The following is a 17,233-nucleotide window of genomic DNA, read 5'->3' as shown; positions in this document are numbered from 1 at the left end:
GGTAGCTGATTTTCTGAAAAGGAGATCCAAAACAGCAACTGGGGAAAACAGGAACTGGAGACTGAAAGCAGACACACGACACCCACATTCCTCTGTGAGGTGTAGGTGTTGTAATACAAAATGAAAATGAAGTACATCTCTTCTCCCCCTTATCCATTAAACTCAAGTGGTGCCAACACATTGAGAAACTAATTAGGCAATATTACAGCCACTAAAATAGGCATCCCTTTTGATCCATTAATCACACTACTGGGGAATTTAGCTACTTTTTAAAAAATAACCCAAATCTGCATAAAGATGCTCATTAGAGATTTATTGGCCAACTGGAACTCTGAAAACAACAAAATGTCCAACTGCTGGCAATAACTCTGTGAAAGTAATGTAGCAACAGAGGAAAAGATAGAGGGTAAGAGTGCTGTCAAAAAATAGCATGATTAATACTTAGCAAAAACATGTAAATCAACACTGGGGAAGAATTCATTTATATTGGACAAGTTTCTGTACTACTCAATATTCAAGTGAAAATTTCAATAATTTTTGAAAACTTGGAAAGGGAAGGATCCTAATAGAAGTTGAGAAGATAACAAACTGGATCAACTGGAAAACACCAATGTGTTACCTGGCACTAGCACAGGAGCCCGTGGTCTTTTGGCGAGTGCTCCGCCTCAAACTGGGGAGCTCAGCAGGTGGGGATTCACTGCGCTTCTTGGTAGATTTTCTTAAACCTATACATGTGAAACGCAAAAGGGAATTAAAAAAAAAAAGTTATCATAAATTAAAAATGACACAATTCTTCAGGTCAAAAGTCCAATGCATCTTCCATGGGCTCTCTAGCACTCTGATAGGCTCCCGTTACAGTTTGCCTTTACTTACCCAATCCATTCTGGCAAGGTTAATATGGTACCTGGCATTCCCCGTCAGGACAAGTGCCACTTGGCCCCAACCTTGACTTGAGCAATCCCACACCATGAATGATGGTCCCTTCTCCTACCATCGCCTTTAACCATTCCTATCATCTCTACTCCTCCACTGACTAAAGCCAAGAGATACTTTTTTTTGCATTTATTATGTATTTCAGGATTTTACTAAATTTAAAATTTTTTCTATTTTTCATTTTCATTCATTAGCACATTACACTGTCTTTAAGCTGTCCCTTTCATACATTAAGTTCATCAATTAAGACTACGAGAAAACAAAATGCTTTCTTTTCTTTATACCACCCCATCAGCAAGGAAAATATACTTGAGGTTATTAGAAGGTTATTAGAATGTCCAATGTACAGATAAACTGGGTAACTAAGGAGGAAAGTCAAATGAGCACACTTTACATGTTATTCTGGAAGCTAATGGAAAACCTTCATAGGCTTAACAGATTCTAAAAAGGTAGAGCAATTAAATGAAGTCTATTACTATTTCATAAACAATGGGGAGGCCATCGGGCATTGGTTCTCCCTCCCTCTCCCCCAAACAATGTTACTGTACCAGGCATCATACTGGGTGGTGTGCTCTATCTAAACAAAGACCTCCAACAGTGAAAGGTCTCCAAGTGAAAAAGCTTATCAACATCACCTTAAGGAGCATTTCCTTTTTCAGAGACTAATTATACAGTAATAACAATTCTCCAGGTCACTTATCCGCCCCCCCACCCCAGGAACCTTTTTTTTTTTTTCCTTTCAATTTGAGACAGAGCACAAATGGGAGGGCAGGGTGCAGCAGCAGGAGAAGGAGAAACAGACAACTGATGAGCAGGGAGCCCAACTCGTGGCTGGATCCCAGGACCCTGAAATCATGACCTGAGCCAATGGCAGATGCTTAACCAACTAAGCCACCCAGGCGCCAGACCCCCAGGAACTTTTAATTTTTAACCATTTTACTGCTTCAAAGTAGAGTAACAGAAACGCCTTCCTCTTGATTTTCTTAAAAACACCAGTAAAGGATATGGGTAATAGGTGGTAAAAAAGATTCTAGACATCTTTCTGACCCTTTAGACGCTTACAGTTCATTCATCCTGGGATAGTCCCTATATCATACACATACACACACACACACAGTGAAAATTGCTAAGTGAAAAGCACACTATTAAGGAATCTTTAAATACCAAACAGAAGCTATAAAGACAAAAATCTACATTCAGACAGGTATTACCATTTAGAAATCTGAACCACACCTTTTGGCCCTTTTTTTTCCCCCAAAGTAAATTTTGTGAAAGGTTATCTAGACTCCTCAAACTGGCATAAAAGGACTAAAAATGAAACTTTAAGTGGGGAAAGAAGATTGGCCTAAGGGTTTCTTAAATTTCAATTTTGTTTTTGGACTGGTTTACTACATAGCATATCACCAATTACTTAATGCAATCACAAATCAATGTCTGATACCCCACACTATTTTATCTTTGTTTGGACACACATCCTGTCACCTGAAAGATGAACATGGCACGTGGACAGATTATGGGACTAAATATATTCAACTAATTAGCATCATTATTTTTTAATATTTAAAAAATTCAGAATTATTTTTTTAAAGATTTATTTATTTGACAGAGAGAGACACAGCAAGAGAGGGAACACAAGCAGGGGGAGTGGGAGTAGCAGGAGGAATGAGCACTAGTCACGGGATCTGCCTACTTCAGCACAAGAATAACCAGAGGTAAAACAATATTCATCCTAGAAAGTGAATATTCATTCACTAGTAATTCCATTGTTACTTTGAAAGTAAGAATAATTAGATAATATTCACTGTCATGCTTTTATTCCATTTTTAATTCTTTCATGAATAAGGATGCTAATCTTTGATATGACACACACATATGGTTCCACAATGAAAATATAGCCCCCATGATAAATCTAACAATGCAATAATTAAACGTTCCAGTTTCCTAATGATTCCTTCTGTTGTATACTGAAAATAAACCTAAATGTCAATGTATTGCTAAGGCTATTTGAAAATCAAGTGAGATGGGGGAGAGATTGACCTAACACCTTTATGCAGTGACTAATGATGAATTCAACTGCATTAACGTTTTTATTCTCCAACTTACATATTCATTTCAAAATGACCTTTAAAAATGATCAAGTAGGGGACCTGGGTGGCTCAGGTCATGATCCCAGGGTCCTGGGATCAAGCCCCATGTCAGGCTCCCTGCTTAGCAGGGAGCCTGCTTCTCCCTCTCTCCTCCCCTTTCATACTCTCTTGCTATCTGTCTCTCTCAAATAAATAAAATCTTTTAAAATAAACAAATAAAATCAAGTAGACATCTATTGTATAATACCCAGAAACCCTTGTTCTGAACACCCTGTTTTTTTTTTTTAATTCTTCTGAGAACTCTATCCTACCCCTTCTCCATGTGATACTGATGGAAGTACCATTCACAGTACATTCCCACTATATGAGTAGGACTCAAATTGGCCAGACTATTTCCATCATAGTCAAATACAACCCTGCGTCCAAAACAGTGATTCTTTCAAGGATAGGCATATGATCCAAGGAAATCAGGGACTTTCTTAGAATTTAATACATAAATGAATGGACAGCATCTCTGGGGAGGAGAGGGGAAGGTGTGAGAGTCATAACATAGGTTTGGGACTGACAGGGTCATCTTTTTGGGCTCCTGGACCCAGTCAAGCCTAAAGCTAGTCAATCTATTGGCTTCACAGTCATATGAACTGACCAGTATTTGTGTGTGTATATGCCACACATCATATAATATATACCATGTGTGTGTATATATATATATATATATACACACACACACACATATACATATACACATATATACATACCTTACATAATATACAATTATATTAAAATTTTTGGGCTAAGGTAGATGTTGACAAACTGCAGCTTGTGGGCCAAATTCCAACTGGCAACCTGTTTTTGTAACTCCCGCTAGCTAAGAATGATTTTTACATTTTAGGGAGTTGTTAAAAAGAAGAATATGTAATAAAATCTGTAGGTGGTAGTAAAACCTAAAATATTTACTAAATGGACCTTAAAAAATAATAATAATTATTACTGACCTGGACTTTGAAAAGAAAAAGGAAGAACAGTATATGGACTCACCTAAGTTTCAAAAATCAGATAAAAATTTAAAAAACAAAAACCTGTCCAAAGGGGCGCCTGGGTGGCTCAGTTGGTTAAGCCACTGCCTTCGGCTCAGGTCATGATCCTGGAGTCCTGGGATCGAGTCCCACATCGGGCTCCCTGCTCAGCAGGGAGTCTGCTTCTCCCTCTGACCCTCTTCCCTCTCATGCTGTCTCTCGTTCTCTCTAATAAATAAATAAATAAATCTTTAAAAAAAAAAAAAAAAACCTGTCCAAAAAAAAAAAAAAAAAAAAAGAAAATCCCTTGTATTTTAAAAAAAGAAGACCTGAGATAAACATTATCTCATTTTCAAGTAATTTTTCTAGAATTAGTTATCTTGACTTTCTTACTTATAATTTTTGCAATACTCCCAGATAATAAATACATCTCCTTTTTAAAATGGTACAGTAGACAAACCAATGAATAAGATACACCAGTTATTTTAAACAAGGGTATTCAAAAGTGCTACAATTCATTTACATTTCGAGGTATCAAAGGATGATTAGGATTGGTTTTTTGGGGGAGGTGTGGGGAGGACTGGGTTTTGAAATGCAAATCCCCAATTTGTTTATATATTTTAGAAAGCTATCAAATGGAGCACCTGGGTGGCTCAGTTGGTTAAGCACCTGCCTTTAGCTCAGGTCATGATCCCAGAGTCCAGGGGCTGGACTCCCTGCTCAGCAAGAGTTGGCCTGTCCCTCACCCTCTGCCTCTGACCACCACCACCACCACCCCATCCCGCTTGTGCTCTGTCTCACTCTCTCTCAATAAATAAAATCTTTAAAATAAATAAAAAGATAAAAAGCTATCAATTATCCATTTATTTACATGTTGTATCTGTTTCAAAAGGTATTCAGAATGACTTTTTTCTTCTTCATAAAAGGGAAAAAAATGCACCAAATAACATGAGTACTATCGCACATGAAGAGTTCAATTTAGAATCATGCAATGGGGCCATTTAGCTACTGGAAAAAGTAGGCCCAATAAAGAGAACTAACAGTGGGAATATTTTTGGTAACTTGATCTTGATTCCTTCAGCCAAAACAGAATCACAAGAACCTGGTATAACTTGGTGTTGCTTTCAGTATATATATCCTTACTAATGGTTACTTTGCCAAAATAAATTCACAAAATGGAAAGCAACCTAGCATATAAGAGATCATAGATGTTTATTTTAAAATCATTCAGTAACAATAAAAGATGAGTTTTGCAGATGGCAGTAAGGTAAATTCCAAATGGAATTTTCTAAGCCAAGTTTTTTATTTTCTAGCCAACGCAGAGCAATTTCATGCATTGGTTTGGCAATACAAATTAAACACATTAGAAATGTACAAAAAGATATTCGATCATCTAACCATTATTTTAATAATGAGATATTGGAAAAGAGCTAAATGTCCAGTAATAGGGAATGGTTAAGTAAACACCAGTAATAAAAACTGCAGGAATACAATCTTAGCTAGTAAGTATATGAACAGACTGGCATTTTACACTACTGGTGGGAATGTAAATTCACTTATTTCTACAGGCAATTTCAAAATATACATCAATATTTAAAAAGAACATAACCAGAAACCTAACAAGGAGATAATGTAAATTACAAAGTTCTGGTCAATTAAAAAAATTTAGAACAATGTAAAGGCCCATTAATTGAGAATGATCTAAATTAGGATACGTCCATTTACAGCCATTCAAATGACATAACTTAATAGTTCTTTTGAAAGGAAAAAGGTCTAGTGCTTAGGCAAATAAAGCACTTTGGTTTCTTCATACCTAAAACACAGATACTACCTCATTCTGTTGTCATGAGGATAAAATTTAATGTGTTACATGTCTAGCATGGAGTGTGGCTTATAATGGGCATTCTACTGTCATGTGGAGCAAGCGCCAAGTTTTGAAGAAATATGTGCGTATACATGACAAAGCGTGTGCCTTCGGTTAAAGACAGATACCTGGACACACATACATTCACTTCTGTCCTCTCCAGAAACTCCACTAAACTAGCATTAAAAGAATCTGAGGCATAAATCCACAAGGATGAGATGAATGGAAGAGATTACTATCACAATTTTACAAGATGAAAAGCAGAAATCCCAGCACTAGAAATTCCAGAAAACTTAAAAAGCAGAAAACGGAGATAAATTACCAATGAGAATGACACTCAGAATCCCACAAAGTTCAGGAATTGATGGTACCAGGTACCTCTGGGATGACTCTGGAATTAAAACTGAGGATTGGTTGATAGGCTGTTTATGAAGCAGTCAGATCCCCAGCTCCCCTCCCCCCCTTGCACAGCTGGGTAACTGTCTCTCTGCTGACCCAGCAAAACACAAGACCTCTATTCTTTAGAAAGTATAAAATAAAGAAATTCTCAATTAAAGTACACAGCTGTATCCAGGTGCACCGCACCAAAATGAGAGGGGGTGGAGGGATCAAGTATGAACAGATTAGATGACAGATGGCCTCTTTCCTAGACCTCTTTTCCTGCTCAACCCCCAGCCCTCGGTCAGTTCACTTTTTACCTCTAGGCAGGAGTGTGAAGGAATCCTCTCTGTGGAATTTCACCAAAGAAAAAGATCTAAAAATAATGATAGGTTTCGTAATGACTAGCCCAAACAGATCACTAGAGAATGGATTTCAGTGAAATCTCTTCTATGTGCTCAAGAGTTTACAAATTAAGTGTTGGTGGACCAAAAATCTGAGTATGAGGAACAACCAGGAATTACCAAAACCTGTGGAAAATTCCCAATAGGAAAAATCAAAACTAAACCAATCTCCCTCCCCCAAAAAACTTCATGAGAGCTGTGTAAAGAAAACTCACCATCAATGTCCTCAAAAAAGGAAATGCATCCATAATAAAAAGGAAATGAGAACAAAATAACCTCTTGAAAATAAAAACAAGAGAGCAAACAGGGAAAAAAAAATCAATAGAAAGGTTGGAAGAAGTTGAAGAAATCTATCAGAAAGTAGAAGAAAAAGCAAAGCCAGAATGAAAACATCAGAAATTTCCAAGAGGACAATCATCCAAAATAATAGGAGATCTAGAAAGAGAAAAGAAACAAGGATACAGTGAACAACCATTCTTTTTGCTTGGCTATAACCCTGGTTTTAAGGCTGAGTCCTGAGAGATCCAAGGGAAACCAGGACTGCTGGTCACCCTAACAAAAAATGAGAACAAACCCACAGCTGTGGCAATACCATGACATATCTAAATAATGGAGGTAAAGATCTGCAAGCTTGTAGAATGGGTTACATATACAACAGATCAGTAATCAGAATGTTTCCAGTAAAGAACGCTTAAAAATAATGTGATTCTTCAAAATTTTTAAGAATCATTTCTAACCCAGCACTCTATATCCACTCAAACCAGTACCAAGGTTGTGTATTTTCAGTCAATATCTGAAGACAATAAAAAGGTTTTTAAAAATCTCATAGCTTTTTTTCTTAGAAAGCAAGTGGAAGAAGATACATTCCATCATAACAAAATAGTGAACCGGGAAAGATGATGTGGGATCTGGAAACAGAAAGCTAAATGGAAGACTGAAGAAAATGCCAGGCTAAATAAATAAAAGCTGTGAAGCAGGCATAAAAGAGCAGCCATCCAGAGGCCTTATTTCTTCACGACAATTTAACAAAACCAAGTAGACAGCTTGATAAAAGATTTAAACAATTAGTAAAGAGTTTGGAATAATGGGTTCACAGAAAAGGAAAACAACATCAACAAAATAATTGTTTAAATCAAGAAAAACAAAAATGTGTAAGAAAGGAACTCTTCCGACAAGACTCTGGTAAACGGCATTTATGCACTTATGTATCCATATAAACATCGGTAATGCACTGATCACACCTTGGCAAAGGGGAAGTGTACACAGTACAAGGTTGGTGGGTATAGAGGTGCGGTAACTCTCATAAAGGGCAGGCAGTAGTGCTCAAACTGAAAAAAAAAAAAACCCAACCAATAAACATACGAGCACATATTCTATATAGCTGGAAATAAATACCAAAATAATCAGCACTGGGGAAGGGCAATGTGACAGGAAGACTGCTGTTTTTTAAAACTTATATGTAACTTTAGTAAAATGTAATCTGGCTAAATTAATTCTTATTCTGACCCGGTATACAAAAATACATACCATGATTGTTTAAAATTTGCCACGTAAAATAAAAGCCTTCTTTGGGGTGCCTGCATAGCTCTGCTGGTTGAGCACTGGACTTGATTTCAGCTCAGGTCGTTGAGATCAAGCCCCACATCCGGCTCTGTGCTCAGTGAGGTCTGCTTTTCTCTCTCTCTCTCCCTCTCTCTCCCCTCCCTGCCCCCCCTCCCTCTGCCCCTCCCCCATTCGTGGTCGTGCACGTACTCTCTAAAATAAATAAATCTTTAAAAAATAATAAAAATTTGAAAAGTGAAACAAAGCCTTCTTAACAAAGAGGCTGATGATACTTGTTTCCATTCAGTGTTCTTTTTTAATTTGGCAACTCATTTTTCTAATTTAATGTATTTTTTAAAGCCTCAAAATTATTAGGAATCAGTAATTTTTCAAAGCATTTACATATTAAAATTATTAGAGCTTTAAGTTGCTAAATTATTTTAATGGCTGTCTTATAATACAGAAAACTCGCAACACTCAATCCTTTTCCCTTTAAGCTCCTCAGCCAACACCTCATGAGGTGAAAAGATAATTTAATTATTTAGACTCGGTATGGATGAACCTTTAAGATTCTCGGTGAAACCAAGATTTTAACTCTTAATTCTCTCCTGTGCAACACATTATTTCTTCCCTCCATGCTACGGATGTGAAGAACCAGGTCTCAGTCTCAGACTGATGATAGAGTCCTAATCTCAGCCGAATTACCTTCCCAGAATTCTGCATCTGCATGGTTCTTGTCTAGTTCTAATAATGGCCACAAGCTGTATGCAAGTCACCAGAAGAGCATGAAACTCAAGCTGGAAATAAGCTGGTAACTATTGCTGACTAGGTTATTAATAATGTGCACATGATGTCCACTTAAATAATGAGAGGAAACCAGATCTACAAATAGACACATTAGACTAGAAATATAATATCTTTAAATTTTGCTATAAATAAATTTCATAACAGCCCAGATTTTAATCACAAACTTCCTTGTACTTCTACGCCATCCATCACCTTCTACTAGTCAGACACTACATACTCTGAAAGTCGTATTACTTCAAGATTAGCTTTCTTTTAAAAGAAGTCAGATTAGAAAAATAGATCTTGAAGCCATACTAATTTTTAAAAGTTTTAAATATATTAAAATATAAAAACATTTTCAGAAATCACTTGTATCATTACAATCCCGAACTGGTTTTACATCTATGCTATACAAATTTCTGAGAATGTCTGTTTACTTATGCTAAACAACACAAAGCAAGAATAATTTCTTAATGCATATTAAAAATTGTCACGTAACACTATCCCTTCTGGGGTATTCTCAAGACTTCTTTCAACTGATACAGTGTGACCTTTGTCACACAGAGCTATTTTGATCAGCTGCAGCTGGCAAGCCACAAGGCTTTAGGAAGCCCATCACAAAAGTAGCTGTTTCTCTAGTTCTCCTGCCAGCCCTAATTCCTGACCAGCAACTCGTTCATCAGTCTGTTAACAGTTGCTGAAACAACACACTGGGAAAGGTCTTCTTGCTCAAGTATCCTGACTAAATGTATTATATCATTTCCCAAAGGTTCCTTGGACCACTGCTGTCTCCCTAGATCAAGCAAATCTGTAAAATACGCAGAAGTTGCATAAGATTTCTCACAGCCTTCGATGTGTTAATATAATCCCAAATCTCCTCCAGTAGTATTCAACCATGGGAAATGAGTTTTCATAAAGTATCATGTAAGTACCATTACTCCTACAATTTGTTAACAATTTTTTTCCCATGAAGCTTTACTGACCAACCATATCAGTGATTCTTTACCTGAGAAAACCTATCATATTCTAATGAATAGGTTCACAAAAGTTGAAGAAAACAAATAATCTACCCAATTTGGAATGCCATCTCACCAAGTGGCCAAATCCATTTTTTGGATAACATACAGATTCTGGTTCCACGAGATATGCTAATCAGAAACTTGCCTCTCAACCTCTACCCACTGAATTACACCCCATGTCTTGATGTTTGAGGGGAGGGGAAATTTCCTCATGCGTAAAGTGCCCTTCAAATATATGGCAATAACTCTCAAGTCACCATTATGTTACAGTACTTTAATTATACAAAATTATTTTCACAAACATTCATTTACTTAAGCTTCACAAGAATGAGTATCATTATTATCTTGCAAATAAGATCAGGAATTAGGCTGCATGATTTGCCCAACCTCACAAAATTATAAAGAGATAACTTCAAGGGCGCCTGGGTGGCTCAGTCGTTAAGCGTCTGCCTTTGGCTCAGGTCATGATCCCAGGGTCCTGGGATCGAGTCCCGCATCAGGCTCCCTGCTCAGCAGGAAGCCTGCTTCTCCCTCTCCCACTCCCCCTGCTTGTGTTCCTGCTCTCGCTGTGTCACTCTGTCAAATAAATAAATAAAATCTTTAGGGGCGCCTGGGTGGCTCAGGCGTTGAGCGTCTGCCTTCGGCTCGGGTCACGATCCCAAGGTCCTGGGATCGAGCCCCGCATCGGGCTCCCTGCTCCGCGGGAAGCCTGCTTCTCCCTCCCCCACTCCCCCTGCTTGTGTTCCCTCTCTCGCTGTGTCTCTCTCTGTCAAATAAATAAATAAAATCTTTAAAAAAAAGAGAGAGAGATAACTTCAAATCAAGATCTTCCAAATCTGGGGTGCTGGGTGGCTCAGATGGTTAAGCATCTGCCTTTGGCTCAGGTCATGATCCCAGGGTCCTGGGATCGAGTCCCGCATCGGGGTCCCTGCTCCTTGGGAGCCTGCTTCTCCCTCTGCTTCTGTCTCTCTCTCTCATGAATAAATAAATAAAATCTTAAAAAAAAAAAAATCTTCCAAATCTGAGAAGAGTTATACCTTAAACTTGATCAGTGGCTGGGATTTATCAATCCTTCTCTCAAAAGGTTGCTGAATATGGTTTCTGTCTTAACATACTCAATTTCTGCTGTTCTAAATTCTACAATGCATCTCATGTACTAATTATATGCTTAGTGTCGTCATATAATCATTTATTCCTCAAATAAGCTACTATGCCCATTTAGAAGGAAAAGGCTACAAACTTTCCCATAGTTGCCAGTTGATAGAATGGCAGAACTAGGATTCAAACCCAGGATTTTCACCTCTTTAATAAGGGTTTTCTATCTCCAACATGTCATTACTTGAAACTCAAGAGATTCCCATAAAATACCTAGTTTTGCCCCTATATTCTTAAGTAAAATTACCAAGTACTGTCAGTTCTATTGCGGTATTGCTTCCTATATAAACTCTTTTCCCGAAATGACATATGTAATCATGCCTAAAATCCACCCTGTCCTGTCTGACCTCAAGAAGCCTTCCTAGATTTATCTCACCCAATCTACTCAATCCTATGCATCCTAGTCTCACGACTGATTTCTGGAACCAGATGGTCTGGATTTGAATCTGGCTCTATAGTGCTCACTGTGACAGCACATATACTAAAATTGGAAGGACTCTTGGCTCTATGGCTTCTTGGTTCTGTGACCTTAGGGAGGCAAACTGACCACTGACCCTGAGTTTCCTTACTTCTAAGATGGAAATGACAGCATCTGCCACACAGGGCTGATGAGGAGTAAATGACATGCTCCGTGTAAAGGATTTACAAGTTATCAGGCACTTGCAAGAACGCTACATAGAAATATTCCCTACTATTTTGTTTTGAAATGTTTTTCACTTATTTGAAAATAAGCAAATATGCAGTGAATGGAATGGTATAAATCCTTGGGTTCACACAATATTCATCCCTAAAAATGAATCAATACCAGTAAAGAAGGATCGAATTGAATTTCATCTCCTCCAGGGTCTTAACATCTCCTAATGACCCAAATATGGTGTGACAGTACAACACAGAAAACTAACAGGGGTGAAAAGTAAGTGAAGAGAGGGAAGCAGTGGCTTCAAGTTACACATAGCCTCCATCTTCCAATTCTAGTTTTGCCATTTGTGAGATATGTCACCAGGCAGCTTATTCCACCTCCTTGAAATAAATTTCTTTAATAACTATCATTAAACACCATTTTATAAAAAAAATTAAATGGATTGCATATGTAAAATACCTGGCATTTATTGGATGCAAAATAAATGCTGGTTCCCTTCTCCTGTTTCAACAGCTTGGGCTATAATTAGAGCTGAGAACTAGGGTAGCGGTAGTGAAAATGGAAAAGCGGTATTCGTGAACACACGACACATGCAGATTTGTGAACGTGAGGAGGACAATACAAGCTGAGTTTTACTCCATTTGTCACCATGTGCAGAGTGAGCTTCATAGACTGTCTGGTTTTATTATGGCTCAGGGGTCACATCAGAACTCACGGTGCTTTCTCATGTAGAGAAACCAAAGAAACTGCACTGGGGGTCAGGTTTTCTTCTCAAAAATTATATAAACAGACCCCAAAGAAGAGAAAACTAGTGTCTAAGAAGAGTCGAGGACTCAAGAACAATCTGCTCTGGCCCTGCCCTGGACCCTCTGAGAAATCAGAGCTGCAGGAGATGAGCTCTGCAAGTAAAGCATACTGGAAGGCAGAAAACGCAGGCGTGAATCCCACCAAACCAGCTACAAAACTCACCCTGGCCCAACGGCTGTGGAGGTCGCACAGCTACTACACTGGAGAGACAAATGTGCATGCGTGCTTCTACTTCACTTCAAAACAGAAAGGAAGAGGTATAAAAGCAGATAACCCTATGGTATAAACACAAGATTTTACGTAGTGTCTACTAGTATTGTTTTCTAAGTTCAGCAAATATTGAATCAAGTGGAAGCACAGATAATAGGGTTAAAGGAAACAGAGCTAACAACAACGGTCTCTGATCCAACAGGTTAGGCTGATCCACTATTAGCTAAACTTTGACCAGAATACTACAACACTATGTAAAATTTTCAATAACCAAGAAAAGGTTCTAGCCCTATCAAAATATAAATCTAAAAATGTTCAGGGGGGGGGATGGTGAAAAGCGAGCTTCCTGGATAAATATTACAAAAATTAAAACTGGACCTAAGTGCTGTATTATTCTATTTGTGTTTTTCAGATTTCTCAAAACAGAAAAAAGAACACCCTTCAGCATTACAGCAATCACGTAACTGAAGAAGGCCACCACCAGCTCTAATCAGTTCTAATGACATGAAGAGTGGGCTTCCCTGAAGTCTTTTGAACAAAAGAGAAAAAGACAATTGCCTCAAGATCCCTATCTCTCACCTAGTTTGTTTCTTTGCTTGAAAAGTATTATTCTGAAACGATGGTTCCACTCCACTGTTCAAGAGGGCAACATTCTTTCCCATTTACATGGGACTAGAGCCCAGTGTATGGAACGTAAGAGGTATTCATCTTCAGACTAAGCTCTTTAAAGGCCATTAAGTATGACATGTGAATAAGATTTCATTTATACTAGGCTATATTTATTCTGAAAATTTAGCTCAGGATTTCTATATATCATGATTGTATCATACCAAACCTCTCCCCCCGCCCAAAACAACACCCCACCATTTGACTTTTGATCATAGTCAAAAGCAACTCATACCTGAAATAATTTTGTTGTTTGGTTACAGAAGAGCCAACCTGATAATAGGAAATAACTTAGTAGCAGGTGCTCAAAGGATAAAGATACAGGCACTACAATGTGACCATTTAGAAATAAGAAGGCAGCATTCCTGACAGGTCTCCTTAAAACTAAAGGCAGTATCAAGTATTACATATTGTTACGAACGGATACAGTAATAAACCTAAGACTGCCTCAAGCTGCAAAAACAAAACAAAACAAAACAAATCTGACTACCTTGAAAGCATAATCACTTCTGACAAACCAAGAAAAATATCCATGGGAAAAAAAAGAAGAAGAAAAAAGAAAGATGTTTCCATACACTTACTTGCTAATTTGGCCTGTAATCCAGAAGGTCCAGGTTTTGATGTCTCTGACTTAGAAGACCCTGGAAGAGACAGTTTGGTTTTAGGAAGGCTAACTTTAGGGCTGAAACGAGCAGCCCAATCGAATTTTGAAGAGCCACCAGTTTTACTCTGTTCCTTTTCCCTGCTACTTCTTCTGGGACTGGGACTGGATGCTGAACGGGAACGCCTGGCCTTGTTCTGGTCTTTTCCTTGTTTCACCCTGGCCCCTGGTGGTACAGTGGAGGAGGCCGAGGCGACGGCAGAAGAGGAGGAGGAAGTAGAGGCAGCGGAGGAAGAATCAGTGATGGCGCTGCACCCAGCTTTGGCCGAGGCGGCGGATTTTGAAGCCAGCTTGGTGGGTTTTGCAGATCTCTCTTCGGCACCAGTTGACTCAGACACAGAACCACTCTTTATACAAGAACTCTCTGTCCTCTTTCTTTTTTGACTCCGTGAACTGCCAGCGGCCCCACTCTTTCTGGTATGAGCCTTACTTGTTGATGGTGATGGTGCAGATTTCAGTTGTTGCTCCTGGTCTAAATGTCTCTTCTTTGACTTACTATGTGGCTTATTTGTTTCAGAGGGAGATTCAGTATGCTGAAGTGCTTTTGGTTTTTTGGCAGAGCTAGGAGAATTGGTCCTGTTGTAGTCTGGACTAGCACTGCGTTTCACTCCTCGAGAATTGTCTTTCTTAGGCACCTGCCCCGTTTTTTGCCTTTCTGAAGTATTGGCTCTGTCTGGATCCTCTGGTTGTGGAACTACGACAGCAGATGTTGAACTGCAGCTTCTGAGAGGTCAGATAAGAAGAGAGTTAGTACCAGCCTGCCAGCATTGTACCTGTCGTACAAACTTATTCACTTCTCAAATCTGGGCAAATAAGACTTAAAAAAAAAAAGATGCAAAGGTTTCCTGATTAAGTCCAGGGCTAAATAAACACAGGTTTTCAAATGGTTAAAAACAAAAAAAAGCAGGTGTGACTTTGGATGGTTAAATATTTGATTAGAAGATCAAATATTTGAATAGATCAGAGTAATTCTTTAGCCCAAAGATTACTTACACTAACCCTCCTAGTCACAAAACAAGAATTAAGAAAAAGAATACTTAGCAGGTCAGAACTAGTTGATACTAGAATACTGATGCTCTATTCACAAATACAACTTCTTTGTTAAAGCTTGAAATAAATAACCACTTATGTATGAACTTTCAAAATGAAGGTAAGAAAATTGTATAGTATATTATCATTCCTTTCTAAAAGACTCCTGCCAATTAGATCTTAAGAAATCACTGACCTTTGGCTCTACCGATAAAAAACTAGAAACAAAAACAAAACCTAAAAACAAAAAAAAGTAAAATGGCATTTCAGATGCCCATAAAGGTTAATCAAAAGGGGAACCTCACGGCTCTCTAACCAAGGGAAAAAAAATGCCTTGTCTAGAGCTTACTGCATTGACATCACTGCAAAGTAAACTATTAATCCTTAAAGTTACATTCAGGGAATAATGAAAACACGTACCACAACATCTTGGGATAATCTGCTAAATTTTAATATTATGCAATGATTCAAATGCAAATAATTCTGCCTTGAAAATGTACAAGCAATGTGAAGATTTACCTTTTAGAAAGGTGTCCCCTTGACAGTTCAGAAGTAGTATTAGACTGCACTTTGGGTGCCTTAGAATTAGATTTTCTACTCTCAGGAGGGCTATATCCCTTATGTTTTGCCTGCCCTAAATGTGACCTGTCAGCAGAAAATCAAAACAGAAATCTATCAGGAAACTGAGATGCAAATACAGTACTGAAAAGTGAATTATGTTTTCATTTTTTTTAAAGTCTCCCAGTTCATTATTGATCCTACCCTTTCCCCAATTATTTCCATAATTAAATTATTGTTCTACCAAATAATCTTGCCAAAAAATTTGCCTTAGAACCAATACCTAAATACCCAAGAGTGCAGGTCTTTTATTACGAAGTTTCATGACTGAACAGCAATATTATAGTTACACAATAAAGAATTTTTTAACAATTGTACTGCAAACCCACATACGCTAAGTGTTTGCAAAAAGCAAATCTGGCCTTTAGAAATCTAAACACTACTTTTAATAGATAATGTGAGTGTAACAGCTTAAAAGCTTTATGGAAGAGGCAGTCTGTAATCCCACAATGATACTGATTCCCAATTTGTAGATTATAATTCAGGTTAGCACAGTAAATGCAGAGGCAGATGAAATCAATTCCCAAACTGATTTTACATAGAAAATCATTAGAGCCCTAAACAGTAAATAAACTTACATGAAATCAACAGAATGATATTCGCTAAGAATAGAACGCACTAATCAATAGAATGTACACCAAAAACCAAGTCCTAGAGAAAGAGATAAAGAACTGACCACAAAATATTATAAAACATTTGAGAGAGTCCATCATTGATGTACGGTTGGGTTATATTTGTAATAAAACAAATCCTGTGCCAGCATTGTTCTAAGAGCAAGTCTGCAGGACACGAATCAATTGTTTTTCAGTTGTTAGATTTTTTTTTTAACCTCAATGATTAAGTTAGAGTTACATAAGCAATATAAAAAGAGCATGCATTAATATATACCCAGAAAAGCTGGTGTTACAGAGGTGAGATATTAAGGTTAACAGATGCAACTATTTTAATTCACAGACAACATCCATCCTTCATGTAAGTAACATTAAAAGAGCATTTTCTGGTAAGAATAACAAAGTTTCATTAATACCAAAGTTGTTTACTTTGTTAAAAAAATTATTTAAAGGATTTCATTCTGAACATCATCTCAAAGGAACTTAGAAATAAGTCACTGAAACCTCACATGACGATTCTAATTGAATCTGTAAGGATGCCATACAGTTCTTAACATATCATACAAGTTCCACCATTTCTTCAAAAAGATGCTCTAAGGTTTCTCGTCTCTTATTTTTTTCTTCCATTTTTCCAGAAGAGTTCATTACTGGATTCTTGAAAGAAGATATGAAATTAGCTTCTCAATAAAAAGAAATATTTTTGGATCCGTAATATCATTTTCATTTTTAAGATTTCAATATATGACAGGCTAGCACTTTCTAAAGACTTACTAGTATAGATCAACTACTTAAAAACTCTACGTTAGT

At 37.6% G+C, this 17,233-nt stretch overlaps 1 protein-coding gene across 11 annotated transcripts in view; it reads right to left on the bottom strand.

The window, feature by feature from the left end:
* The window catches only part of TRIP12 (thyroid hormone receptor interactor 12), a 136,278-nt gene that overhangs the window by 67,415 nt on the left and 51,630 nt on the right, over positions 1-17,233 (bottom strand). For 6 of the 11 annotated variants that reach the window (XM_025889891.2, XM_025889906.2, XM_025889923.2 and 3 more), the window contains exons 3-5: positions 15,717-15,842; positions 14,089-14,891; positions 620-725 (exon numbers count right to left, since the gene is read on the bottom strand). In XM_025889891.2, the coding sequence (XP_025745676.1) occupies positions 620-725; positions 14,089-14,891; positions 15,717-15,842 (1,035 nt within the window). The remainder of the gene's footprint in view (positions 1-619; positions 726-14,088; positions 14,892-15,716; positions 15,843-17,233) is intronic. The other 5 variants (XM_025889944.2, XM_025889952.2, XM_025889988.2 and 2 more) reach the window with 2 other exon arrangements.

This window comes from Callorhinus ursinus, unplaced genomic scaffold (genome assembly GCF_003265705.2).
Source record: "Callorhinus ursinus isolate GAN/ISIS: 27379988/994484 unplaced genomic scaffold, GSC_fseal_2.0 scaffold2, whole genome shotgun sequence".
Lineage (NCBI taxonomy): Eukaryota > Metazoa > Chordata > Mammalia > Carnivora > Otariidae > Callorhinus > Callorhinus ursinus.
This window is presented reverse-complemented; position numbering and strand designations above follow the sequence as displayed.